The sequence below is a fragment of the Haplochromis burtoni genome, unplaced genomic scaffold (genome assembly GCF_018398535.1).
Source record: "Haplochromis burtoni strain Fernald_Lab_line unplaced genomic scaffold, NCSU_Asbu1 Contig_216, whole genome shotgun sequence".
In the NCBI taxonomy this organism is placed as follows: Eukaryota; Metazoa; Chordata; class Actinopteri; order Cichliformes; family Cichlidae; genus Haplochromis; species Haplochromis burtoni.
In genome coordinates, this window is record NW_024582577.1 from 613002 (window position 1) to 638916 (window position 25915).

At 38.5% G+C, this 25915-nt stretch overlaps 1 protein-coding gene across 1 annotated transcript; it reads left to right on the top strand.

Moving 5' to 3' along the window:
• Nucleotides 1-12378: 12378 nt before the first annotated feature.
• On the top strand, nucleotides 12379-16913 carry LOC102292520 (zona pellucida-like domain-containing protein 1). Its single transcript, XM_005937914.3, has 10 exons — nucleotides 12379-12721; nucleotides 13350-13570; nucleotides 13681-13862; nucleotides 14241-14313; nucleotides 14884-14981; nucleotides 15279-15359; nucleotides 15545-15716; nucleotides 15800-15902; nucleotides 16099-16128; nucleotides 16318-16913. Exons 1-10 carry the CDS (start codon nucleotides 12583-12585, stop codon nucleotides 16491-16493), a joined length of 1275 nt encoding a protein of 424 aa, XP_005937976.3. The 5' UTR covers nucleotides 12379-12582; the 3' UTR covers nucleotides 16494-16913.
• Nucleotides 16914-25915: the final 9002 nt, after the last annotated feature.

Below are 25915 nucleotides of genomic sequence, written 5' to 3' on the forward strand. Positions count from 1 at the left end.
ACTGATCGCAGACCAGCTGAAATAAAGCAGATAGGTTCAGTCAGTGAGGCCTGGATGTCGAGATGAAGCCTGTATTTTGATTGAGGACAGGAGTGTGCAGTGAGAGTTGGACTTTTGTGTTTTCAATATGTACACACTTCAAAGGAATTACTAATACTGAGTTTGAAAAATACATGTGATTTTAATTTATTTAAAAAAAATTTAATGGCCAGTAGGATAAGCAGACCTCCCATTTACATATTTTTCCTGATTTAAACTTAAATGTAGTTTCCTGTTTCGTTTTGGTGTGAAAAGAAGAAGTGGATAGAATTTTATTTTCTCAGAAACTGTTATTATTCCCTGTAAATAATAACGATCAAGTTCCAGTGTGTAAAATGTGTGATTGCATTAGCAAAAGTGTGGCTTTGGTTTGCTAGAGCAAGCATTTTCCCCAGGAATGGCTGTGAGGCACAATGAGCCCAAGGCTTCATGGTAGGTTGAACGGGTGGTTTATCTTACTCCAGAACACAGAGACTGAACAGCTTTAAACTTGTTATGATAACTTCCTCCAGTCCTTGAGAAATTCCCATTATCACTCCTGAGTGACAATCGCCTCATTTATCTGTCTGGTCAACGTGGACTTGTCGCTAAGGCTAGCCATCCTGTCTCCTTAACAGGGGTTTGTTATTTACACACATCCTCAACCTTTACAGTGAAACATACTGAACTAAATAACATCAGTAAATCATAACAGTAAGTAAGGTTGCAACATTATTAAGAAATGAAGAAAAATTCTACACAAATATCCAATCCAACTTTATATATAGCGCACTTTAAAACAACATGGTTGACCAAAGTGCTTTCCATTAAAAAACAGTGATAAAAATTAAAAACCATACAAGATATTTAGTAGTTCACATGTAGTATTATTCAGTTCATTTTTATTTTATTTTCTGTGCCAATTCATAACAACAACCGCCCCAGGTGCTTTCATATTGAAAGGCAGAGTCCTCCAGAAGAACCAGGCTCAAGGAGGGACCACGCCATCTGCTGTGACTGGTTGGTGGAGAGAAAGGAGAGTGGGAGGAGATGAGGACAGAACACAAACTGTGGGGGAGAGTAGATGAAAGTGAATGGCATGCAGATGTGCTATAACCAACAGGAATGAAAAGAGAGTTGTGGAGAAGTGCTCAGTGCATGATGGGAGGTCCCTCAGCAGCCTGAGCTTAAAGGAGCATAACTAGGGGATTGTTCTAGGCCACCTTATCCAGCCCTAACTATAAACTTTATCAGAAAGGAAAGTCTTAAGCTTAATCTTAAAAATAGAGAGGGTGTCTGTCTCCTGAACCCAAACTAAGAGCTGGTTCCATTTGGACAGGGGCCTGATAGCTGAAGGCTACCATGCTATTTTTGGAAACTTCAGTAAGCCTGCACACTGAGAGTGAAGTGTTTTCTTATGGGATAATACAGTCCTACAAGGTCTTTAAGATATGACACGGCCTGATCATTCAGGACTTTTGTATGTATCTCTCTTTCTACACCCTGTTAGTTCTCTCACTGTAGCATTCTGTAGTTATTGAGGAGTCACAAATGTGTGAACTAGTTTTTCAACATCCCTCTGAGACAGAGCTCTAATGTTGGTAGCAATATACAGATGAAAAAAGGCATTTGTGGATGTTTATTTGGTTTATGTTGAAGGACAAAAAAGGTCCCTAAAAGTAGCACTGTAGGCCCAGGTAATGTCATCAGTACAACACCTTCACTTTTATCACAAACCCTGACTCACTCTCCCTGCTTTCCTGTCTACTCTTCACTGTGCCATCTAATAAAGGCAAAAAGGCACTAGTAATAATATTTGTAGTAATAGTAGATGGATAATATAGATGATACAAAACTAACTAATAGTTTTGCCTTCATAAATAAAACTGACATAAATGACTGAGTACCATTTGCATAGCAGTGGAAATGTATACAGGGTTTAATAATAATATAATATGTATAATGTAAAAATTACTGGGTCTAGAATATAACCCTGTAGAACTGCATGAATTGTGTGTGTGAAAGAGATTATCAGTTACATGAACAAACTAGACTCTAACTACTGTTGTAACTTGTTGTGCCAATTTTGTACATCACTCTCAATCAATTAAATGTCAGAAATCACTTCACTATCTTAGGCCATAATGAGGATGGACTCTAGATCCTGGCTGAAATTCTTCAGCTAGAGCATTACTTTGCAAATAATCATATAGCTTACCACAACTCTTATAAGTGATCATTTTCAAAATAAAAGAAAGGAAATCAGTCTGTAATTAGCTAAGACACTTGGATCAAGTAAAGGGTTTGTAAATAATGTTTTAATTGGATTATAACCGTGTCATATGTAGCCTACTGATAAAGGTGAACTGATCATATTTAAAATTGTGGCAGTGGTTAATTGTAAGACTTCTGTGAGCAGTTGTTATGCCATCTCAGATAAAATAAGGAGAGCAGACAGGGGCTCCCCACCATTTTTCCTAATCTGGATACCAGCATATATGTCTTTCTCAGTAAGTCCTTTTTTGAAATTTTGAATAGATAAAAAGGTTTGCTGTCATGACAAGCAGGCAGTTAATAGTGCATGCCGAAAGTACAGTGAAATTGCACAAAAGTGTCATTCAATAAAAGACTTCAACATTTATTAGATAATTAATTATTAATATTTTCATTTAAAGTTAAAAAGCTAAAAAAAAAAAAAGGGTTACCCTGCATTCACTTTACTGACTTGAAAAATGTTCATAAACCAAAAGCATTCACTGTTTTTACAACTAGGTTGATGTGTACAGAAGCTGTTCATTTTAGGTAGTGTTGTTTACACTGTTGAGTTTGGAAAGGAAACATTCATTCTGGTCCAGTAAAAATGTCAAAATCGTGACTTCAGACTTAATACTGTGTCTGTCTTTGAAATGAATTGGTCGGGTATTTTTTGTACACAGACGTAAAAATGGCAAACATATATTTTTTTGAATTACCTGAAATGTTTGATAACAGTGTACTGAGATGCCTCACGTAGTCTGAAAGACGCTAGTATTTTCATAACCTTTAATAAAGTGTCCTTACAACAGAGTCAGTATTTTCTTTTAGGCAGTGTGACCTTTTTCCAGTGTGACTCTCATCATTCATTTATGATAAACAGATTGCTCACTCTGAGATAAACATGTAAATATGTTCCAGTGGTCAGAGGTTAACAGTAATTTCCTGCTGACCATAATCCTCACTGTCTTACATGTAAGTTTAGGTGTTTTCTTCTCTGGATGCTAGTTATAAGAGTTCAGACACCATGATACATGGCCCTGTTCATAGTACTTTTCTGTGAGATGGGTGGTGGGTTGAAGCATTGTCCTTTTATATAGTAAGATGTCAATGAGGAAACATTTCAGCCCTCAAGCATCAAAGCTATTTAAATGACTAAAATGAATAAATGTGATCATTTAAGGCCCCATTATACTATAATGTTTCTATTTTTCACAGCACAGAAACTGCCCCCATAGAGATGGTAATTGACCTCAGACCTCACATACTAACGTAAGTCACTAATAAGGTTGCTGTCCTCATTTTAAGCACAACCTTTGACACAGCTGATAATGCACTCTTCACTGGGCAGGTTTTTCTGATAATGTTCTCAAATAATTCCAATGCTTCATCACCTGTAGAGATCAAGTATCAAACATACATGTCATTTTATGCGGTGTACCACTGGATAGAATTCTGGGCCCACTGCATTTTTCATTAAACATGGCGGCTTTATGGCAGATAGTGCTGGGAATAGGGAAACATGGCTATCTTTAACCTAAATTAACAGTCAGATGACTGCAAATGTTTTAGTAAAAACTTAATGAGCATAAAATGGAAATGATTTTAATTGGCCTGAAAGCCAAATGCAATCAGCTCATAAGTTAGAGAGATTAGCTGACAAGGTATAACCACAAGTTAGGGATCTTTGAGTTATTTTAAGATTCTAACTTAAATATTGCCAATATGTGACTCCTTCCACATCTCTGAAAAACATGTTCATACATTCATCTCTAGCTTACTGGACTACTGCATCGAAGTTTTACTGGATTTCTTTAAAATACTATCAATAGGGTGCAGTTTATGCAGTAGTCTACTGCAAGATTATTAAGTTAAATGAGTAACAAAGAGCACATGAGTTCAGTTTTAGCAGAGCTACACTGGCATCCAATATCCTGCACTTGATTTTAAAGCACTCTTACTTGGATATATAATCTTAAATCATCTTGGATCATCTTACATTTCTCACAGTCTGACACTTTACATTACAAAAACACATTTTAATTGACTTTTAATTAGTGTTTTGACTTTAATAAATTGATTTGTTGTGCTTTTCATTATTCCTCTGTACAGCTGTACCTGCTGGTGATTTAATCCATGTTCAGAGATGCAGAGGATAAGCATATTTTTTCAGTAATATCATATCAGCTTCCTGCTTCAATTACTTCCATGTTTGTTTGTTTCCATATACCTGTGACAGATATTGAAAAAAATGTTCTGATATGTTTAATTATGGTTTCCAATGATTTTTATTTAAAAAGGAGTTAACCCAACTTTTCTTTGATCTAAGTATGAAATATCTGCCTCAAGGTGTCTGCAGCAGTATATTTTGTTACTCTTGGCCTCTTAGCCATTGTTCAATATAAACCATTTTAATAGATTTAAAGTGATGTAGCTATTAAGTAATGTACAATAGTCAAAACATAAACGTAAGTAAAATGTAAGATTTGTAATTGCTTATAGCATTTGGGTTTGGATGTGCTGAGGTCTATCCTAAAGGCAGTCCTAGTCACATCAGAGGGCAACATGCTAACATGGACCACTCTCTGGGGCCTTGCAGGCCATTAAAGCTGGGTCATGTGGTCACTCTTGTCTCTTCCATCCATCCACTCTGATTCAACCTCATTTCCTGCAACAACTCCAAACACGACAAACATGCACACTGTTTGTGTTTCTGTGATTTCCACAGTACCTCTTTGCTTTGTGTTGGAGTTTTAATAAACTAAGCAAATCTGTCACATCCTTTGAGCAACATTTTGACAGCAGGGTTTTTTTCCCATTAGACAGCCTGATTCAACATTAAACTGATGAGATTTTTTTTGTTTTGTTATAGACTTGATATTTCATGTGTTTATTGACATTATTTATTGAAATTCACTTGCAACGTTCTGCAAGAATGAATCTATTCAATCTACATTTGTAGACGGGAGATGAGAAATCGATCAAATGAGAAAAGAAAACCACAAATAGATGAATATAATAAAGGTAATAAAGGGGTTGCATCATTAGAGTTTGTTTGCTTCATGGAAATAGGACATTTTCATGTACCTCCTTCATACTGCACTTTATCTTGGTCCAGTCCAGTTCCATTTCTTTTGGATAACCAGAAGAATATTTAATAATCCTGAAAGTCAATAATCACTGTTATTTACTCCCATTACTGCAGTCTAGAGCTCATTTTCAGCAATCTCCCTAAAATGTTGTTTTTAGGAAGAGAGACTTCTGTCCAGATGCTCTGTGCCTCGAGAATCAACAATTCCCTCTGGCTTCTTTCACTGACATTTGGGATAAAAATATAAATCTTACTTTGATTAATGGAAATCTGGTCTTATCTTGCAGAAATATTGTGTTTGTTTTCATTTACTATTTAATGAATATGCTTAAAATGTTGAGAAGACCATATATCAAACTCCATATCTAGCAATGATGCTGTAAAGTTGTCTATCAATGTTGCACCTATGAAAGCTGTAAGTTACCCTGAATGCTAAATACAAGAAATGAAATGTTTTTGGTAACTTATTTTACCTTTAAAAAAGTCAGAACCAAGACTGAGAGCTCTGTAGCACATATGTCATTCGAAGATAAATATATTTTCTAATCCAAATTCAGGTTCAAATTCAATTCTTAGGAGGCACAGGGCTGACAAAGAAGGAAGAAAGAAATCAGCATGAGAAATCGGATTATTTTATTAGAAATAAATACAGTGAAAAATGTGGAAAATTATTTAATGTGAGTAAGTGGTCAAGGTGACCAGGGCTGGTGCCACCCCATTCCCTATCTGGTCACACCTCTGTATAGATTATCCGTGTTGCTGTGAAAGACTAGACTCACAAAAATGATTTAGGAGGCACCAATGTTTTCTTGTTGATTGTAAGTATAGTATCACAGCTTGAGCAGTTAAGAATGTGGATGCACGGATTATTACTATTATATTAGAACAGCAAAAAATCCCTGAATTTTCTTCAAAAGTGACTTAGTGGAGCTCTAAATGTGCTTAACTTTGTGTTTAGAAAAACAAATAAGTATATGTGTAGTTTCCAATTACCTGGGTTCTGAGTCTGTACATATACTATAAAAAAGTGCTTTTCTTTATGATCATTTTGTGTTGTATGCAAAGGAACTCTTTATAATATTCGACTTGTATTGTTTTGCTCATCTTTGCTTTTTTAACAAGTTTTTACCTGTAGTTGCTGTGCAAAATTATTATTATTATCATTACTATGTTCAGTACTACAGGACTGTGTTCCCACAACAACAACATAAAGCTAATGATATTTCTGGTTTGCACTAGCAAAATCTTTAAATATGAGTACCTTTAATATATACACACTGTGCTGTGTTTAAAACATCTCCTGCTCTCCCCTACTTCTCATGTGTCTCAGTTACTCACTACTCTGGGCCTAATCATGCATGCCACTGATTACACAGAAACCTTTAAAATACTAAACGCAATCTTTTGACCAACTCACACAATAAAACTCATAACAACATAAAAATCTGATAATATCTGGAAACTGGGCATAACTAAAAGGGAGACTGGATAGTCCCTTTCACACATTTTTATTCAAATGAGCATTTATCTATATGCAGTGCGCCACAGAGACCACTGGGGAGCAGCACAGAGCCATGATTCTGACCAAACATGAAGTCTGTAGTGTTGGTGTTTAAGGATTTTGTATGCCTGGTAAATGATGAATTGTTTTAACCACATAAAATTCAAATTTATGACTAATTAATGTGGCTGAACTTCATTAATACGTATAATAACAGGACGGATTACTTAGGTCTTCCCTTCAGTTTCACTGTGATGTATATCAATGTGCTTTATATTAATGACTGATTATGAAATAAGCTTGATGTTTAATCTGGAATATCTCCTGAATTAAATTATGTTTTGGGGTATTTACAAGTGGAAACATAAATAAAAGACTAAAAAAGACCTGCACTTTCCTCTGAGTGATATCCTTGACAAGGTCATGATGGTGGAAAGTAGTGCTCCTCACATATTGTTCTCTAAATATGGGGTTGAGATTCATATGTAAACAATAATTCATCCTGGAGTTATCCCACCCCACTGGGGACTTTTCCCATTTTCAGCCAAACAAAGGAAACGGACAAAAGCCTCTGTAAACATATCCTCACATAAAAACTTGCCGTCAGTGAGATGACTTCCACAGACAAGCTCTTAATCATCTGTATTAGCAGAGAGTTATAAATAATCATTGGCTAGTTTCTTTCTTTCTTTTTTTCATCTGTACTATAAGTCACGTTTTTAATCATGCATTATGAACCTGTCCATCTGCTGTTGTCAAAAAATAAAGATTTTTCCTGGCTTTGGCAAACATTACTCACCGAGGATCAAATCGCAGCAGGGCCTTTGATGAAGGCTTCACTTTCCTGCCTGCGTTAAAACTGGAGCATCAGATTACAGCCGCACTCTCACAGGTTTTGTGCTTCAGCCCAGATTGTGTGATTTAGATGTCTGTTTGTTGAGTCTGGGTGTTTCAGGCTGATCAGATAGACGCGGCTCTATCAGGCAGATCTAAGTTTGGCAGGTGGTCCCGAGCCATTAAAAGTTTCTGGACATGGTGACCTGAAGAAATCATTCGCAAAGCTCATGAGGGCTGCACAGAAAATCGTGGTTTTATGGCAAGGATCAGAAAGTTCATTGATGTTTAACAAAGAGTGATTTTGATGCCAGATTTGAAAACCAGCCACCATGTATTTCCACACACTGGTGAGAGATATTTCGTTTAATCTTGCATCTTTAAGAAAGAATTGTACTGAACGCACAGTGTACTGGCTAAATAGGTCATCTGCTGGGTGGGATTTGTAACAAAACACAAAAAAAAGCAGGATACGTGGGCATCTGATCTTGTTTTGCTCAGAATTCATATTGTATTTCAGCACTACCTTATCAGAAAGGCAGGGGGGGGATAGCAAACACGTGCAGCAAGCTGTGTAGGGCTGTGAGTCTGGATCTGACACATAAAACCACAGAGCAGGATGTGCCTGAACCAGGTGACATACATTACATGTCTTAGACGACAGTAACAATATTAGGGGCAGGAAGGGAATAACAATCAAAGCATATAATGTTTCAATGAGCTCATGCAAAAAAAGCTTGAATGAATAAATCTAATGCTTTGATATACAGTCAGTAAAAAAAAAAAAGTATACTCTTTATTTGTGTCAGGACAGTACAGCAAATCACTCTGGTCCTAAGCAGGTGTAAAAATAGGTAACTACAACACCCGATGAACTACAAAATATGACATATTACAACGTGTCATCATTTGTTTAATAAAAACTGAAACAAAATGCCAAAGCAGGGGATAAAAAACTGAGGACACGCTTACTGTTTCCATATGAATTAAAAGGGTGCCAGGTGCTGGTAATTAAATGCAACTGATTAATTGCTCACCAGTGAATCTGAGCACCTCTATAAAAGCAGAAGTTTTGGTTTGTTGGTCTGGAGCATTCAGGTGTGGGCTAGCAAAATGCCAAGAAGGAAAGATATCAGCAGTGATCTTACAGCAGCGATCAATCAGGGAGTGGTTATAAGGTCATTACCAAACTATTTAAAGTCCATCATTCTACAAGTGAGAAAGATTATTCACAATCGGAAAACACTGAAGAGTGTTGCCAATCTTGACAGCAGTGAACATCCCAGCAAACTGACCCCAAGGTCAGACCGTACAATGCTCAAAGAAAGTTCATGACAGTGCAATTCAAAAAAGACTGAACAAGTGTGGTTCGTTTGGAAGGGTTTCTAAAATAAAAAAGCATGGCAGTAGAGCTTTGATTTGCAAAGCTATAGCTGGAACAATGGACAGACAAGAAACACAAGTGGAGATGTTTGGATATAGTGTATCGAACCACGTTTAGTGAAAGCCAAACAGCAGATCGGGCACGATGGTGTAGGGGTGATTTAGGCGTGTTTTGAAGCTACAGAACCTGGGAATCGTGCAGCGATTGAGTCGACAATGAACACCTCTGTATACCAAAGTATTCTAGTGTCAAATGTGAGGCCATCTGTGTGACAGCTAATCCTTGGCTGAAAATGGGTCATGCAAAAGGCCAATGATCCCAAGCACAGCAGCAAATCTACACAAAGAATTGCTGAAAAAGAAAAGAATCAAGGTTTTGCAAACCTCGGTGAACTGAAGTCATGTTGTAAAGAAGAGTGGGCCAAAATTCCTCTACATCGATGTGAGAGACTGATAAAGTCAAACAGAAGCAAAAAAATATCATTGAACGTTATTGCTGCTTCTACAAGCTATTGGATCATAGGGATGTATTTAGTTATTCACACAATGCATCTTAATTTTGTTTTTGTTTTTATTATGAGATATGAAACATATGAATTTCCCTCTGGGATCAATAAAGTTATTCTCATTCTTATTGTTATTAAAGAACTAGCTGCACAGTGTAATATGTCATGTTGCTCTCAGTTTGTATTTACTTTGATGATTTACTTTACCATGACTGTGTATGCATATTTCTTATTAAATGTAGTCTATTATAATTTTACCCAGACCATTAGATTGATACAAATCAAAAATAATACCTGGACAAAATATTTATTTTTCCACATAATCGTTTTTTATTTTTTATTTTTTTTGTGAAACTCAGTTTGTAGTAGTCAAGGATTTATTTAAAGGCTCTTAAAACTAAAAATGTAAAAACTACAATTAAAAATACTGCCAGAGCCAGAGAACAGTCAGAGAGTTTCAGAGTTGTGGACAGTGGGCAGAGAGGGGAGATCCGAGAAGCGAGAGCGGGGCTGACGTGCAGTGATTGCATGCATTGGTTTGCTTGGCCGGGAATTGAACACTTGATGCTCACGGCATTTGGGCTCAGGTGATATGACCACAGGTCAATCACACAGTTCTCTTTATTTAAACAAAACAATAAAATCATCCCTGGAGTAACATTGAAATGATCTATGTTACCACACGGTATGCCATCAACACAACTTCCCTTTCCATTTGTGATGCCAGGACATCCCAGATATCTCCACTCAGGACTCAGGCCACTAATGGTAAATAATTTCGAATTTCTATAGCATTTTTCTACTCAGAGCACTCAAAGTACTTTTTTTCTTTTTTACCACAGGCCACATTCATGCTGCACTTTATCCTATGCCTTCAAGCACTTTCCAACTATCATGCACACTCTGTGGGCAACTTGGAGGCTAGAACACTTCGACATGCAGACCGGGTAGACTGGTGGATGTTGTTAGCATGAAAAGAGGGTATTGAAATGATTGATTTACCCATCGAAAAGCTTGTGACTAATATGCTTCCAAGAATTTGTATCCAAAATATTTTTTCAAAGTGTTTCTGAGACTCCAGGACAAGTAATGTCCTGTTTAGAACATTTCTGTTTCAGGGAACTGCACGAGCATGAATTTTATAAGCAACTTTCAGCAATCTTAAGCATGTGACTGTTTCAAGGCCCTTCAGACACCACTGAAGGTGCTTTAATTCCACATCTGTTTGTTTGTCATTACTCAGAGAAAGGAATGAGGACAGCAGGGTACAGTTTATTTATTTATTTTATTTCTGCTCATCTAAAAAGCAATGAAACTATTTGCTTTGAGATATTTGGCCCTTTTTTTCCTCTACAGGAAAGACACAGATGGAAAAGAAATAATATGAAGGAAAAATAGAAAATTGTTGTCACTTTGTTCATAAACTACAGCAAACCAGACTTACATTGATTGTCTGACAAATGAGTCACAAATTGGATTAATTTTTAAGCAATTTCTTCTCTGTGCCTTGTTCATAGGTATTTTACAGTCTGCCAATAATCCAATATACCAACTTTCCTATTAACCAATTCCATGAATGCATCAAAACCGAGCATTCTGAAAAATATGGCACATATTGTAAAGCTTATTGAGTTCCTTTATTTATATCCACATAAACATTAGGACAAAGTGAGCTGCATATTTGCACAGAGTGAAATGTTCCTCGATCACGGTGAAAATGGGCAGATCTGCTGCCAATACCCACTAAACACCAAATCCAATAATCAAAATGTTTCCCAAAAAATGCTGTAGTTACAGCTGTCGTGAAAAATTATACATATTTTAAGTTGTTTTTCCATATTTATGACCCATTTGTATAAATTCATGCTTTCCACAGGCTTGGACTGAGCTCAGCAGCATCACAGAAGACTTCAGCAACACTCTCTTACACCTCTTTAAATTTGAGTAGATCATTTTAAAAGGTCAAGGAACTTCAGAAGAAGAAGTTTTTTTTGTGTTATGCTACAAGTGCGACATAATAATGTTTTGTTAGATGGACTGCAGTAAAATCCAAGGTGAGCGGGTTATCTCGAGGCAGAGAAACACGGCATAAAAGCACATGCTAGGGTCCACTTTTTCCTTCTGCAATGCTGAAAGCACTGTGCCGTAGCTGTACCACTGAATGCCTTTACTCTAAGTGATGTCTTGTGCATCACAATTACCCACACACAGCCCTGCATCAGACCGTGAGTTGACTTTTATGTTGATGTGAATGTGGGCCGCAGCAGGAGCCGATGACAGCTTAATTCCTGAGCTGGGCCCCCCCTGCTGAGGCTCACCGTTTGTGTGATCTGACAGACAGAGATCAGACTGTGGAGAGATGAGTGGAAACCCTCTGAGTACGCTCAGGTTTCTTGGCATGGTGAAAAGATTTGTCCAGTCCATTCAGATCTGATGGAGTTTCCCATATTCTGCACCGCAGCTGGTTTTTGTCGAGGTATCTTTGTCATCTGTGCACACACAAGAGATACATGTGAGGCTGACGCTGTGTTTAGTTTAGGTACTCTGTGCCACTAGAGCTGCATGCCACAGAGTTGAACTTTTCTCTCATCGCTAACCAGGTGAAGAGGGGTTCCAGCCAATTACTTTGGAAAAGGCAGGAGACAGGTAAACAGGTGTGGAAAAATAATAGATGTGGGGGTGGACCGAGGGGGGGTTGTGGGGTTGGGGGGGTGGGATGAAATGAGCCGCAAAGAGGGGTGACCTCAGTTTAAAAGGGGTTGGGTAATGGAGGCATTAGGCCAACATGAGCAACTGAGGTAAAAGGGTGCAGGGGGAGCAGAACAAGAAGGATTAGGGGACGTGGGGAAAGAAGGCTGAACTACTTTGATAGAGGTCAAACCGTGGAGCAGTCAGGAAACAACAGGCATTGTTTTTGAACATCTAATTTTGAGATAAGTGCTGTTTCTTAACACGTACCTGAGGAATGTGGCTAATGCAGTGGTGACCTTCTGAAGATGACAGCGGACAAACCTCTCTTAGGCGCGGAAATGACACGAATGGGTTTTATCTTCCTGCTCCTGAGTAACGCCGCGTCAGTCTCCACACAGTTTAATGGATACAACTGCGATGCCAACTACCACAGCAGGTTTCCAGGTGAGAATCCTCCCCAGCAGGTTCTCTCTTTGCCGTCCACACACGTCTGCCAACAGGTGTGGAACACGGTAGATCTATGAGCAGCAAAAGTAGCAGCCACATTAAAATGAGCACAAATAGTTCTGGTAGGTTGAAGCTTTTTTTACTGATGGCGTTTCTAATAACATTTATTTCCTTATTGAGAGTTAATATTGAGGACGATAAAGTTATATCTTTATACTTAGATAGATCATCAAAATACCTTTCTACCTATCTAAGCTGGAAGCTTCATTTATAGTTAAAAAAACATGTGAACCACATAAATAATTTAATGCATCGAATATTTTAATTACAATGTTTATGGCCCTATTATGACAAACATTTCCTGGATACAGACATTTTGAGGCAATCTCCTGCTATGATCTACAAAATTACACTAGATTGATTTACCTGATTGATTTTGCCTCCACAGAGCTCGGTTAGTAATTTCATACTTTAAAATTCCTGTACAAAAGTGAATAAAAGTCTTAATTAGAAAAATGTGTAACTTCTGCCTTGCATGAACCGGCATGTCTTGATTTTTATCTTGATTTCAAATATTACATTGCCAACTTTTCTCTCTGAACCTTCGTCTCCCGCCTTCCTCCAGGTGAAAGGGACATCAGCGTGTACTGCGGGGTTCAGACCATCACTTTGAAGATCAACTTCTGTCCTGTTCTCTTCTCCGGCTACACCGACGCAGATTTGGCCCTCAACGGCCATCACAGCGAAGCCCAGTGTCGCGGCTTCATCAACAACAACACTTTCCCCACAGCACTTCTGTTCAGCATCAGCCTCAGCACTTTGGAGGCCTGCGGCAACAGTCTGGTGGTAAAGAATACTCGAGCACTGCGCATGGCTTTATTCTAATCAATAATCAGCTTCATCATGTTGTGTATTGACGTTGGAGCAAAGTGACTGGCTGATGTTTCTCTCTGCAGGTCAGCACAGCCTACGGGCCCACTGCCTATGGGAACATGTCTCTTGTACAAATTGGGAATATATCAGGCTACATCGACACCCCTGACCCACCAACTATAATCAGCTATCTGCCTGGTTTGTTGTATAAATTCAGTTGCAGCTACCCGCTGGAGTACCTGGTCAATAACTCACAGCTGGCATCGTGAGTTTCTGCCAAAGCATCCATCAGTGTCCAAAAGAGAGCTGCACCTTGCAGGAGTTGCTTTACAGAGTTAATCCTGAAAGGCTGGCTTTAAGATATATTCATTTAATTAGATTCACTTATAGCTTTCAAAAACGGTGCTAACAATTAAATTCCCAGTTTAAAAGCTTCAGTGACTTTGTGCCTCACAGTATTTTTTCAAACCATTAATTTTATTATTCACATCTATTATTCACATATATTATTCTCTGACCTTCGTAAATCAGACAAGTATATAAATAAAAGCGCAGCTGATTTATAACTGTACTAAATCGAAACCTCTGCTCCCGAAATGTTATTTATTAAGCCAAGGCTCACAAAGGCTCCGTCTCTCCACAGATCCTCTGCAGCTGTGTCTGTCAAAGACAGCAACGGTACTTTTGTGAGCACGCTCAGTATGATCCTGTACAACGTGAGTACAAAGCAGCGCTGGAATAAAAATATATTTCCATTTCTAGCTTAAGAGGTGCAGAGGAATTCATATGAAACAAAATAGACATTAGAACTGGCACATGACTGGATGCGCATGTTTGGTTTGTTTTTAGTGCCTCAGTTCGATGTTCATATAACATCTTTTAATGTCTTTTAATTATCAGTGCTGAGTATTTTCACTGTTTCCAACTAACTCCATGAAAACAACAAAAGTTGGTTTTCTGTAATAGCCCATGTATTTTTCCACCAACAACAATATTCCACAAAAGGTTTGCGATGTAATCCTGTTTAAAATCACACTGCTTAGAATACTCTGTACTTACTTTAAACAACATAATCACCGTGTTGCATATAATTGTGCTCCTTCTTTAACAATTAATGTCACATATGCTTGTTTGGCTACAGACCTGTGCAAAAATTGCTCTGGACAGCAGAAAAATAGCAAAACTATAGAATAACACCAGCTATGTAAAGACTGATTCAGTGTCTTCATTTGCTTTATGCCACGTTTTGAGTGAATAATCAACTTTTCTTTTTCTTTTTTCTCCAGGATTCAGCATACAATCAGCCTCTCTCTATCCCCATGGCTGGACTGGCTCTGAAAACCAGAGTATTTGCTGCTGTGAAAGCCACAAACTTAGACAAACGGTACCGCACAAAACCCAGCTATTCACTATTGAATTTCCATAATTTTCACGTCATAGATGTGCAAGACTCTTTACCATAACAAACCTATTACTGCAGCAGAAAGGATATTTTAAATATAGTTCTCCACAGCATCTTTCCCGCTATCATTTTTACAGATTTACTCCTCTTTTCTTTGCTTTGCCTACATTCATTATGCTATTATGTTATTATTCTTCATGAAGGCGCCAGGCTGCAGTTTTCTCATGTGCAGTTGGATCTCTATCCTCCATCCCATCTCACAGTTTTGTCTCTTTGCAGGTGGAACATTTTGATGGACTACTGTTACACAACCCCCTCAGGGAATCCTAATGATGAACTCCGCTATGACCTTTTCTTTGGGTAAATCTTGCGTTTTTTTTCTGCTTCAAGATAATGACTCGATACCACAAAAGGGAGTCATTACCTATTCAAGTTCTCCACATGGCTTATCCTCATTGAATGCCACGTTTTCTCTTCCTAAAGAGTTCTTAAGGGTACTCATAGACATTAAATCTAGCATTTCTGCTGGGTCTGCTTCCATACAGTTGCTATAAAGATCCCCAGACGACAGTTTTGGAGAACGGGAAGAGCCAGATGGGCCGTTTTTCCTTTGAGGTTTTCCGTTTTGTTAAACACAGGCACCAGAAGATGTCGACTGTGTTTTTGCACTGCGTCACCAAGCTTTGCCGGGCCGATGACTGCATCATGTTAATGCCTGTAAGAGTGAAAATCTCCGTTTGTGACTCACCACCTGTTTCCTCACCTCACTGAGGACTGAAATCTGACGATGTGATTGGCAGATCTGTGGGCGGCGGCGCAAAAGGGAAGAGGAGACCCCTGATTCCATGGCAGCAGCATCAGGGAACGCCATCCTCTCTGCCGGTCCAATCATCACCAGGAGTGGTATGAACTATAAACCCACTTTTACTGGAATAGTTTTGAGAGACATGCTGCTTTGCTTTCATGCTGAGAGTGCAGCAATCCAGTCAAAATAAGAAGCAACAGCCTGAAATGTCAAACTGCTAATTTAAAGCTGATTTCAATTAGGACTGCTGAAGTAAAAATGAATCCAATAAGCGCTTTAAAAATTGCTTTACAGATGAAACTCCTGTCAACAACTCCCAGCTCGGTAAGTGCCATTATGCAATGTTGTGAAACATAAAAGTGTTGTAAACTATCATGACAGCAGATTCCCTTTGAAATGACTGTTTACAGCAAACCCTCTTCTGTTCCTGCAAGGGAAAGACTCGGGCTCAGCTCGTGGTAAAAACCTCATCCGAGAGCTTGTTTTCAGTTTCTTTCCCTTTCCATCTTCCAGCCTCTGGAGATCTCTCCCATTCAATGAACCCAGTGACCAGTGCTCTGATCTCAGGTGTGGTCATCCTGAGTGTGGTCAGTGTGTGCTTCTTCCTGCTGTTGCTCCGCTTCCTGCTGAAGCCCCGCCCCCCAGCGACAACAGCAGCCTCAGGTGTTTGGAATCCAAGCTTTAAATAAACATCTGCATGTTGTGCAACATGTGTATCATTTAAGGTGTTGTATATTTATTGCGTTCAGTACCTCAGAATGTTTCATCTTTTGTGGGTTTGCATAATAATCGTGTTTAGAAAATGTTGCATTTAATGACTCCATATTTTTAACAAGCGTGTTTTTTCTCTTTCTTTCCATTTTTGTAACCAGTATATGTATCAAATCACAGATTAGAGACGCCATTGTTTTTTTGGTCTTTGTTTTCCTGTGAAATGTTATAGTATTCAAACCCTGTACAATATCAAAAGGAAATAGTGAGTGAATTCAAGCAGGTGGATTTCTTGATCTGTTTTTGAATTCAGCTTCCAGTTTCTGTTTGCATTCAAGTTTTAAATATACGTTTGTGGTGGATATAAATTCTGATTTTAAAATAAAAACAGTAAAACTAAAAAAAAAAGACAAGTAAAATAATCATTTTAAGATTAAAAAAAAAAGTGTCTACTTTATTTGGCCTGAGTGTTTGAGGTTTCGGTGCGCTCTAACCTGTTCCTAGGATTATGCTCTTCTGGACAGAGACCGATGATGTTGCCCCTGGGATCTGCTGGAGACACTGTTCAAGTTTCTGGGTTACAGCTCCTAATACTCCTACTGGGACCACTCAGTCCCTGACACTTCTTTATTTTCTCATGCTCCCTCTAACTGCTGTTGCTATCTGCTGGAAATTCCACATGTATCAAAACTGTGGTTTATATATGTGTATGCATGTGTGTGTGTCCTGTGTGCGTTTGTGTCTGTGTTATGCATCTCCAATGATTAGCTGTTGATGTCTGATGTTGCCTGAAACTGAATATATGTAGCTTTGCTTTGTTTGAAAGTAAATAGATCACTTAAAGAGCACTTCTGAAGCTAAGAATTCACTCTGAAGTATAAGAGACTTGTTTTTTCAAACGCACACTAACAGAAATTTTAAACCACAACCAGATAGATACAGATTACCTTTCGACAGGCTAGCTGCATTTTTTTTTCAGTCTTAGCTCTTCTTGACTGTCATTTCACAAAATCGTCACCAAAGATATACAAAAGTGATATTTACCTCCTCATCTCTCTACTTCTGTTGAACTACTTCTGTGATAAGCAACCCATCTATGATCAGCTGATAATAATGCAGGTTCACTCACTCACCTCTCTCAAAGCTCTGAGGATTTAAATTTATTTTAGTTTAAAACAATTCCTAAAACATTGATGAAGCCCGTGAAAATGAAACAATCTATTACATCTGAGGGATTAAGCATGTACGTCTGTGTATATGGACATTCTGACACTTTTCATGAGCAGTAAATTTATTACTAATTAGATAACTAGTTGACTATAGCCAATGCTGACCTTGGTCTGAACATCTGTGTATCCATGGGTTTGAACAATACAAACATAGAAAAAAAAAGTATAAAAAATATGTGTGTGTATCTGTGTCGGGATTGTGTGTGTGTGTGGCAAAAAATGTGGCCTTGGATACAGTCAGAACAGCCACAAATGTGGTAATGAGTATTCACCTGTGTTTATAATAGAATTCAGTGGACATACTGATGGGCTTATTATGGTCTATCACTGATTTATCAGCACCAGTGTGCAGACATTGTATTATTTTTAAATAACGCAGGAAAATGCACTATGGGTATTTCAGAGAAAGTAAAATGATATGAATTTAAGACAGAATATAGCTGATCTATTTATATTAGATTTCTTTGAATTGGCCCCCCAAAAACAGAATAATCAGGGTCTACCTTATTTGTAAATCACAAACGTGTCAGATACAGCGATCAAGGTCAAGCTCATAAATGGGTGTGGTCCTACCCTTGAGTACTTCCCAATAAATGAGCTAAAACTGGTGTAATCCAATCACACAATGATCTCTAGTTCACTGTTTCCTCCTTAATATCTTATGTTTTTATAAATGTTGCTTATATGTGTGAAGTAAAGATAATATTTTTGATATACTGCAGGTCTCAACAGAATCTTTTCCACTATCACTTTTACATATTTACTTCTTTTTTCTTTGTTTTGCCTACATTCATTATGCCATTATGTTATTATTCTACATGAAGGCGCCAGTCTGCAGCATTCTCATGTGCAGTTGGATCTCTATCCTTCATCCCATCTCACAGTTTTGTCTCTTTGCAGGTGCAGCATCTTGATGGATTACTGTTACACAGACCCCTCAGGGAATCCTAATGATGAACTCCGTTATGACCTTTTCTTTGGATAAATCCTGCCTTTTTCCCCCCTTCAAGATAATGACTCGATAAACCACAAAAGGGAGTCATTATCTATTCAACTTCTCCACATGGCTTACCCTCATGAATGCTTCTTCTTTCTTCTTCATAAGGCATAAACCCATCAGCTTCTTTGCGACCACCTGCCTAATATTGTGTGGGTCCACCTCGCGCCTCCAGAACAGCTGTGATCCATCAGGGTATGGACACAGGACCGTTGGGGGTGTCCTGTGGTCATGGAACTTGGGTCCTCTGGGATACAAGTCTCTATGGATTAGGTCTGGGGAGTTTGAAGACTAGGCTGGTGCTCTGAGTTCCTGTTTTTACGGTATAGCATCCTGATAAGGTAGGCTGCTGCTCTGGAGTGGTATCATTGCCTCACTCATAAGTGAGTGTTTTGGTGGGTAGTACATGGCAAAGTAATATTAATGTTTCAGAGCATAGTGTTGTAATGAGAGGGTCAGATTTGTGTGTTGTAGTAGTAATCATCACTGTGGACACAAGTGCTTGTCCAATAGAAATATAAAGCTACAGTCAGTAGCCATTTAACTGAAGCTACAGACTGTGCTTTCGTTCAGCTGTTCATCCACCAGCACTTCCAGTTCTCTGATAGATCTAAACTTGTGTAAAAACTAAAACCAGGGGTTGACATATTTTAATTACCTGAAGTACATTTTAAAAACTTTTAAAAAACAGATAATCTCAGTTCTCCAGGCTTCTCGAAGGACATCCTGAGGTCTTCTTTGAACTCACTGTTGATCCTCTCTCCTGAGCTCGTCTGTACATATTGATGATGATTTGAACTAAAATTTTCTAAATTGCACTCATCACTCCATAAGACCTGCTGTCACTGATTTTCAGTCCAGTTCTTCTGTAATTTTCTGTACTTTTCTCCCTTCTTGCCAGCCACTCTTCCCACTGAGACCATTTCTTCAACAAACAGTAGATGGATCAATTTAGAAGCCAGATGCATCTTTCAGGTCCTGTGTCAGGTATTTGCTGGATTTTTTCCTATTTTTTAAGAACATGACTTTCAGATGTTGCTCATCTCCTGTAGTTAGTTTGTCAGGCCTGCCACTTCTTATTTTGTCCTCCAGTTTTCTCAGTTTTTTAAAGATACACTGCACACCATGCAGAGATGTGCCAACGGGTCTTTGGGAATCAAGTTGTTAGAGCAAAAACACTATTTTATGTCTGTCAAACTGTGTTATCTTTGGTATTTTTTGGAGCTTCGGCTAAAGGAATGGGAACAAATTATGTGTTTTTGTAACCACCTGCTAGTAACAAAGTGCCTTAAGACACAGTTTAAAATGAGTTGTTTACTAAGTTGTCTGTTATGTGTAGACACAACAGGTTCATCCCTTAGTTTGGTGCCTTTTTTATACTTGAATTAATAATAGGTTCGTGAGGATATTCCATAATACTGGATGAAGAGAACAACAATTATTAATCAGAAATACTCAAATTCGCTAATCTAGTGAATTTTGATGTTTATTGAGTTATACATAATTAGTTCAACCTACTTCCTGAAAATATAGTTTTTTTCCTTCACATTTTTGCTCAAAGTTACATTTAAAACATCCCTGTATCTGTACAAAACTCAAAAGATGTTGCATGTGTGTATGTGGAGTGAAGTAGTGGAACAGAATGAGCACAGAACATGTCCCAGCATGACTCCGTTTAAAATGCAGTGCAAAGTTTTTGCAGGAGGAAGCAGGGCTTTCAGTGTATGTGTGTGTATATCTGTAAATATGTGCATCTCTTGATGTGTACTGAGGGTATAAAACCAAATACATGTAACAAATTTTAAGGTATGATTTAATAAAGCATACAGCACAAACAGGAAGAACAGGATTATATATTAATAGTGGGTTTAACCAATCATCCACTTTCTCTCCTTTTTGCACAGGTTGTTTATTAAGATTATTATGATAACATTTTTTGTATCTTTTGTTTAATTTTTTTCTTGTTCTTCTATTATTTTAACATGTTTAAAATAATTCCACAGCAATTAATACTCAGCAGGTTAGTTTTAAATGGCTTAACAACCACATGAAAATAATCAGGTACAGGGACTGAATTTAAAATGAGTGAAAAAGAAGCAAAGATCCAGAGAAAAACCTTGAAGGACCTTCAGAAAGCCTGGAAAACTATTGTTCAAGAACACTTTAAAAAACGAGTCTGGCTCCTTCGAACAAAATACTAAGAAATGAGGGGCGACTCAGTATCTTTGCACAGTATACATGGTGCCATGTTCCTATGAAACTAGCAAAATAAAATAAATCTGTGGGGAATTTAAACAAGCATGTGAAGTTACTGGCAATGTTCCCTCTAATTTTTCATGTGTCTGAGTGAACACACAAACTCCCTGAGCGATCCCTTGGACCACTGTGAGCAACATCAGACGTGAGCACTGTGGTCACGCCAGCATCGAATCCATCCAAGTTACATGGTTTATTAAAATAATCAAATTACAGCATTTATGTTAGACTACTTTTAATTAACTGCTTTATCCCACTTATAATGAAAATTTAAAAAATTCTTGTTCATGACTTATGTAGTATGTTAACACTGGAAGTAAAAATAACTTGAACTCCAATTTTGAAAACAAAGCTTTCTTTTTCTTTTTCGTTTCTTTTTTTTTTATATATATAAAGCTCTGACTTGTATTATGAGTCTGTGGTCTGGGAGAGAGTCCTGTAACTCTCTGTCTGCAAAATACAGTATATAATGACCAATGTTGGGCAATTAATTATATAGTTACTTCTTCAAAAAAGTAACAGAGTTTTGCAAACAGGTTTTTTGCAGCTGTTGACCTAAAAAATGCAGCCAAGGGTTTTTTTTTTAATAAACATTTTAAACTATTTACAGAACAATCAGCTGTTCTGCATCAAATTTGATGCCACACAAATTAATTCTGCCACTCCAAAAAATAATGTCTGTCCACTATGAGATAAAGGAGAACAACAGCCTGATACCTGCAGGCCTGACAACAGGAGATGTATCACTCCTGTAACACCTGTAACATTCATTTTTGGTGTTGTCTTTGCTCACAGGCGTTGAGTGCTTTTGAGCGTTTTCCTCATAAAACGCAGTTTTTACCGTTTCTTCCCGCAGTAAATATAAACAATGATAATATTCAGGAAGAAAACCAAACATTGCATCTAATTTTATCATAACTCTGGTTTTACGTGGCCTATCAACACAATTTAAAAACTGGTATAAAGTCCACACTTTTTCCGGCAGTTGTTCCATCTGTCCTACCCTTCACGACTTCATGACTAAAAACAGGAATGTTCTTATTGTCTTCTTCGCTATTAGCATCTATCTGGGAATTTTCCTCATGTTGTGACCTTGCAGGTTTCCAGTCTCATGGAAATGAGCAAAATACAAGGTACTGCCAGGGCTCATTTGACGACCGCCAGAATTAATCTCTCAGATTTTTTGCAGTATTGATTTTCCTTTTCGGTGACCTACGTGAATGTCTGCTGGCAGCAGCGGAATCTCACGTGTCGCGCTCTGAGGCTGTGTTTGTGATCTGTACGGCTCAGCTGCATTCACCGCTCTTTATCACCCTAATCCCTCATTTCAACAGCCATTTTGTGATGTATTCAGCAACTACAATGTCTGCAGATAACTGTATGAGATGAGTAAATGCTATCATCCCCCTCTCAGTTTACCATCAGTGATAATTGATTAAGCCCACCTCCTAAAATGGAAATGAGGCTGAGATACGGCTTTGAATTTTGAAGCCAAGTTCAGGTGAGTCATGAGCGAAAAAAATGTATTTAGAAAAGATCTGGGGAATATAAATAAGGGAGTGCACTGGCGAGAGGACGGCGAAGAAAGCAAAGAAAGACTCTTTTTGCATGTTTAAGCAATAATATGTCCTTCCTGTCTGTGCAACGTGGTTTCCACACTAAGTATATAGCATTGAACCAAAGACTGACAAAAGACACCCATCGATCATCTCGACTATGATCACAGCGTTCTCTTCCCAGGTGGCTCGCCTTACAAGATCTCATGTCTAAATGTCCTTTATTTATTTATTATTTATATTTTCAATTTAAGTTTTAAAAATGATTTTAAAGATGAAACACCCACAAAGCTGATAAATGTCTCTTACTTCTGTCTTATGACTCAACCTAACTGATGTGGGTGCTAATAATGACAACTCACGAGAATTTAAAGCGACTACAAAAGATCCTCTGTGACATTCTCCTCTAATTAAAGCTAATTCAGATAACACAGAAGAATACAGGTTCTCTTTTTTCTATTGTGTTTCAGATCCCAGCAGATCAGAAACCAAACATCTTTATTTTAGTTCCATACGAGGGAGCACAGGGCCTGTGCAAAGGAATACAGCCTTATGGACATTATTTAAACATGTAACTTTAAAGGCCAGTGCGCTGGGTTTCATCATTAGCCTCTAGGAAACGACCACAGAACCGGAGAAAGTGAACTGCTTGCACAAACTAATGCAATCCCTGGCTTTGACCTCGTTTCCGTTGAATCCCGAAGCAGTGTTGAGACCACAAAACAGTCGGCTACCAGCTATACACAGCTTTATACATTGTTATCATAAATAAGCAAGGAGATAGCAGGTGTAGGATCCAGGCAACGATGTCTATTTGATTGACAGCTGTGGATTAAGCATCTATTTTTAAGTGTGAATCACCTTTGTGCACTTACAGAGGTTTTCCAGATTGTGCTGGATATTCAGTGCATGAATTTGCTCTTTTCATATCATCTCTGTTTGCTGAAGCTTTTTCACAAAACTTCATAGAAGGCAGAGTGGTGAGATGGCTTTATTAATCCCCCTCGTCCCAATATCCCCGTGCACTTGTGGCAAAGGTGGCCTTAGCCAATCTGCAAGTAGATAAAATATAGTAGTAGATAAATAGCAGATAAAATATACATATACCTCCAGTAATGTTGCACCTCAATTAGATGGTTTTGGTAACCATCAACAAGCTTCTGGCTCAATATTTCACCACTCTTCTTGTCACAATTGGTAGAGCGTTTAAATAGCAATTTTTAAATAGGACTGGGGTTGTAACTTTGGGAAGGCCATCCCTGAAGCTTTATGTTAGCGTGCTTTAGCCATTCCAAAACCAGTTTTGATGTGTGTTTGGGATCATCGTCCTGCTGGACAGCCAAGTTTCTACCATCTAGCTGTTAATTTGAGGAGAAGTTGAAGAGCTTTGAGGTAGTTCTCCTTCTTCAATATTCCATCCACAAACAGTCCCAGAGCATGATGCTGCTACCACCATGTTTGAAACAACTGATGCGGTGTTTCAAACAAGCCAGTTGTTATTGTGATCAAATAGCGCCACCTTTGTTGCATCTGACCTAAAATCTTTCTCCAGAAAGCATTTGGCTTGTCCAAGTTGGCAGTTGCAAATTTCAGTAGTATCTATTTTGGAGCTATTTTTAGTGCTTGCAGAGGCTGCTGAACTTCACCTGATTGTTTTGCCTCCTGAAGTGAATACGGCTTCTCATGAAAACCCATGTTACAAGTTCCCAACATTCCTTAAAACAGGCTCACCTCCTCCACTGATTTACTTATTTCACCAAGGAGCTTGATGCCATCACCAGCCTTCATCACCTGCCTGCCCACTCTCTGCCACCATGTTGTTTTACAGGACTTCCACCCACAGACCAGAGACTCAGCTCGGCTCGAGCCCGGACCTCTCTAAATAAGGCATCTTCTTTCTTTCATTCTCTGACAATGTTCGCATTTTGACCTGGGCCTGAAATAACCTTGCTCCTCCTCTCTCACAGATACAGGCTTCATGCTGCCCACTGGTTCACCAAGTTAATTCACTCAATGTACAATAAACAGTTAAAAGAAATTATCAAAAGCCTGGAATTACTTTGATATTCATGCCTGCGAGTGGATGTAAACCTCTGACCACAACTGTATTTACACCACAGTGAAAGTTTACTAATCGTGAACCACATCCAGGACCATATGCTGGACACCTCAGTGACACCTCCTGTTCTAACATTCAGAATCAGAATACTTTATTGATCCCTAGAGGAAATTATGTTGGTTACAGTGCTCCAGTACAAACAGTAACAAAAACAGACAATACAAGGAGTAAGAAATAGCACAATATATACAATGCATACATATCACTTACTAATAAATATCTGAATAAGAAAGAAGAGCGTGTGCAAAAAGGGTGTAGCTATTGCAGTATACAGTGTGTTAGGTGGATGAGTTGTACAGGGAGATGGCCACAGGCAAGAATGATTTCCTGTGTCGTTCAGTGGTGCTTTTTGGTAATCTCAGTCTCTCACTGAACGTGCTCCTGTGGCCAGCCAGCACGTCACGGAGTGGGTGGGAGGAATTATCCAACATCGTCTTTATCTTGGACAACATTTGCCTCTCCATCACCACCCTAAGAGAGGCCAGCTCTATCCCCACAACATTGCTGGCCTTGTGGATCAGTTCATTGAGTCTGTTAGCATCAGCAACCCTCAACCTGCTGCCCCGGCTTCCCCATCACAGAAGGAAATGCATTTGGAAGTAACTTCTTGGTGAGTATTGCATCAATGATGTGTCCTAGATTCAAGTCTTAAGGGATGGTGATCATGGAGCTTTCAAACCTGAACAGAGGAGAGTCGGAGCAGATTTAAGGATCTAAAAGGGTATGTGAGTGTTTTGGACTGTGCAAGAGCACTCCAGGAAGAAAAATTCAACCTGACACACACACACACACACACACACACACGCAACTCAAGTCCTGACTTAATATAACAGATGCATGCACCCACCCAGCCAGTCACCCTCCTCTCTGATGAAAATGAGAAAGTTAAGAGAGCTGTTCTACTTCCTTGATGTGATTTCATCACTGCAGCTTGCTGTGTGAGAGATGTTGGCTAACATTTATTTTTTAACCATTTTTTGAAAAAATCATGTTTCTATTAAATAATATAACGGGGGTGGATCCCTCAACCCAAGCATCAGACCACCTTTACACTGAAGACCGCAAGTATTACTACTCCTCTGCTTACCTGCTGGAATATATAATCAATAACAACCAGGTAGATGTGTAAGTGTACAGTTATAAGAACTGGGCTAAAAAAAATGGTCTTCCTTCCTTGTAGGTCCTCTGTTTCTGTGAAAGACGACAATGGGAGCTTCATCGGCAGCCGCAGCATGTCCTTGTG

Bases quoted from the DNA above. Each gene is read 5' to 3' on its own strand.
- LOC102292520 (XM_005937914.3), top strand. From the start codon at position 12,583: ATGACAGCGGACAAACCTCTCTTAGGCGCGGAAATGACACGAATGGGT. The intron at 14,982-15,278 runs GTACCGCACAAA...GTCTCTTTGCAG, and splicing joins GCCACAAACTTAGACAAACG to GTGGAACATTTTGATGGACT. The intron at 15,903-16,098 runs GTATGAACTATA...ATTGCTTTACAG, and splicing joins TCCAATCATCACCAGGAGTG to ATGAAACTCCTGTCAACAAC.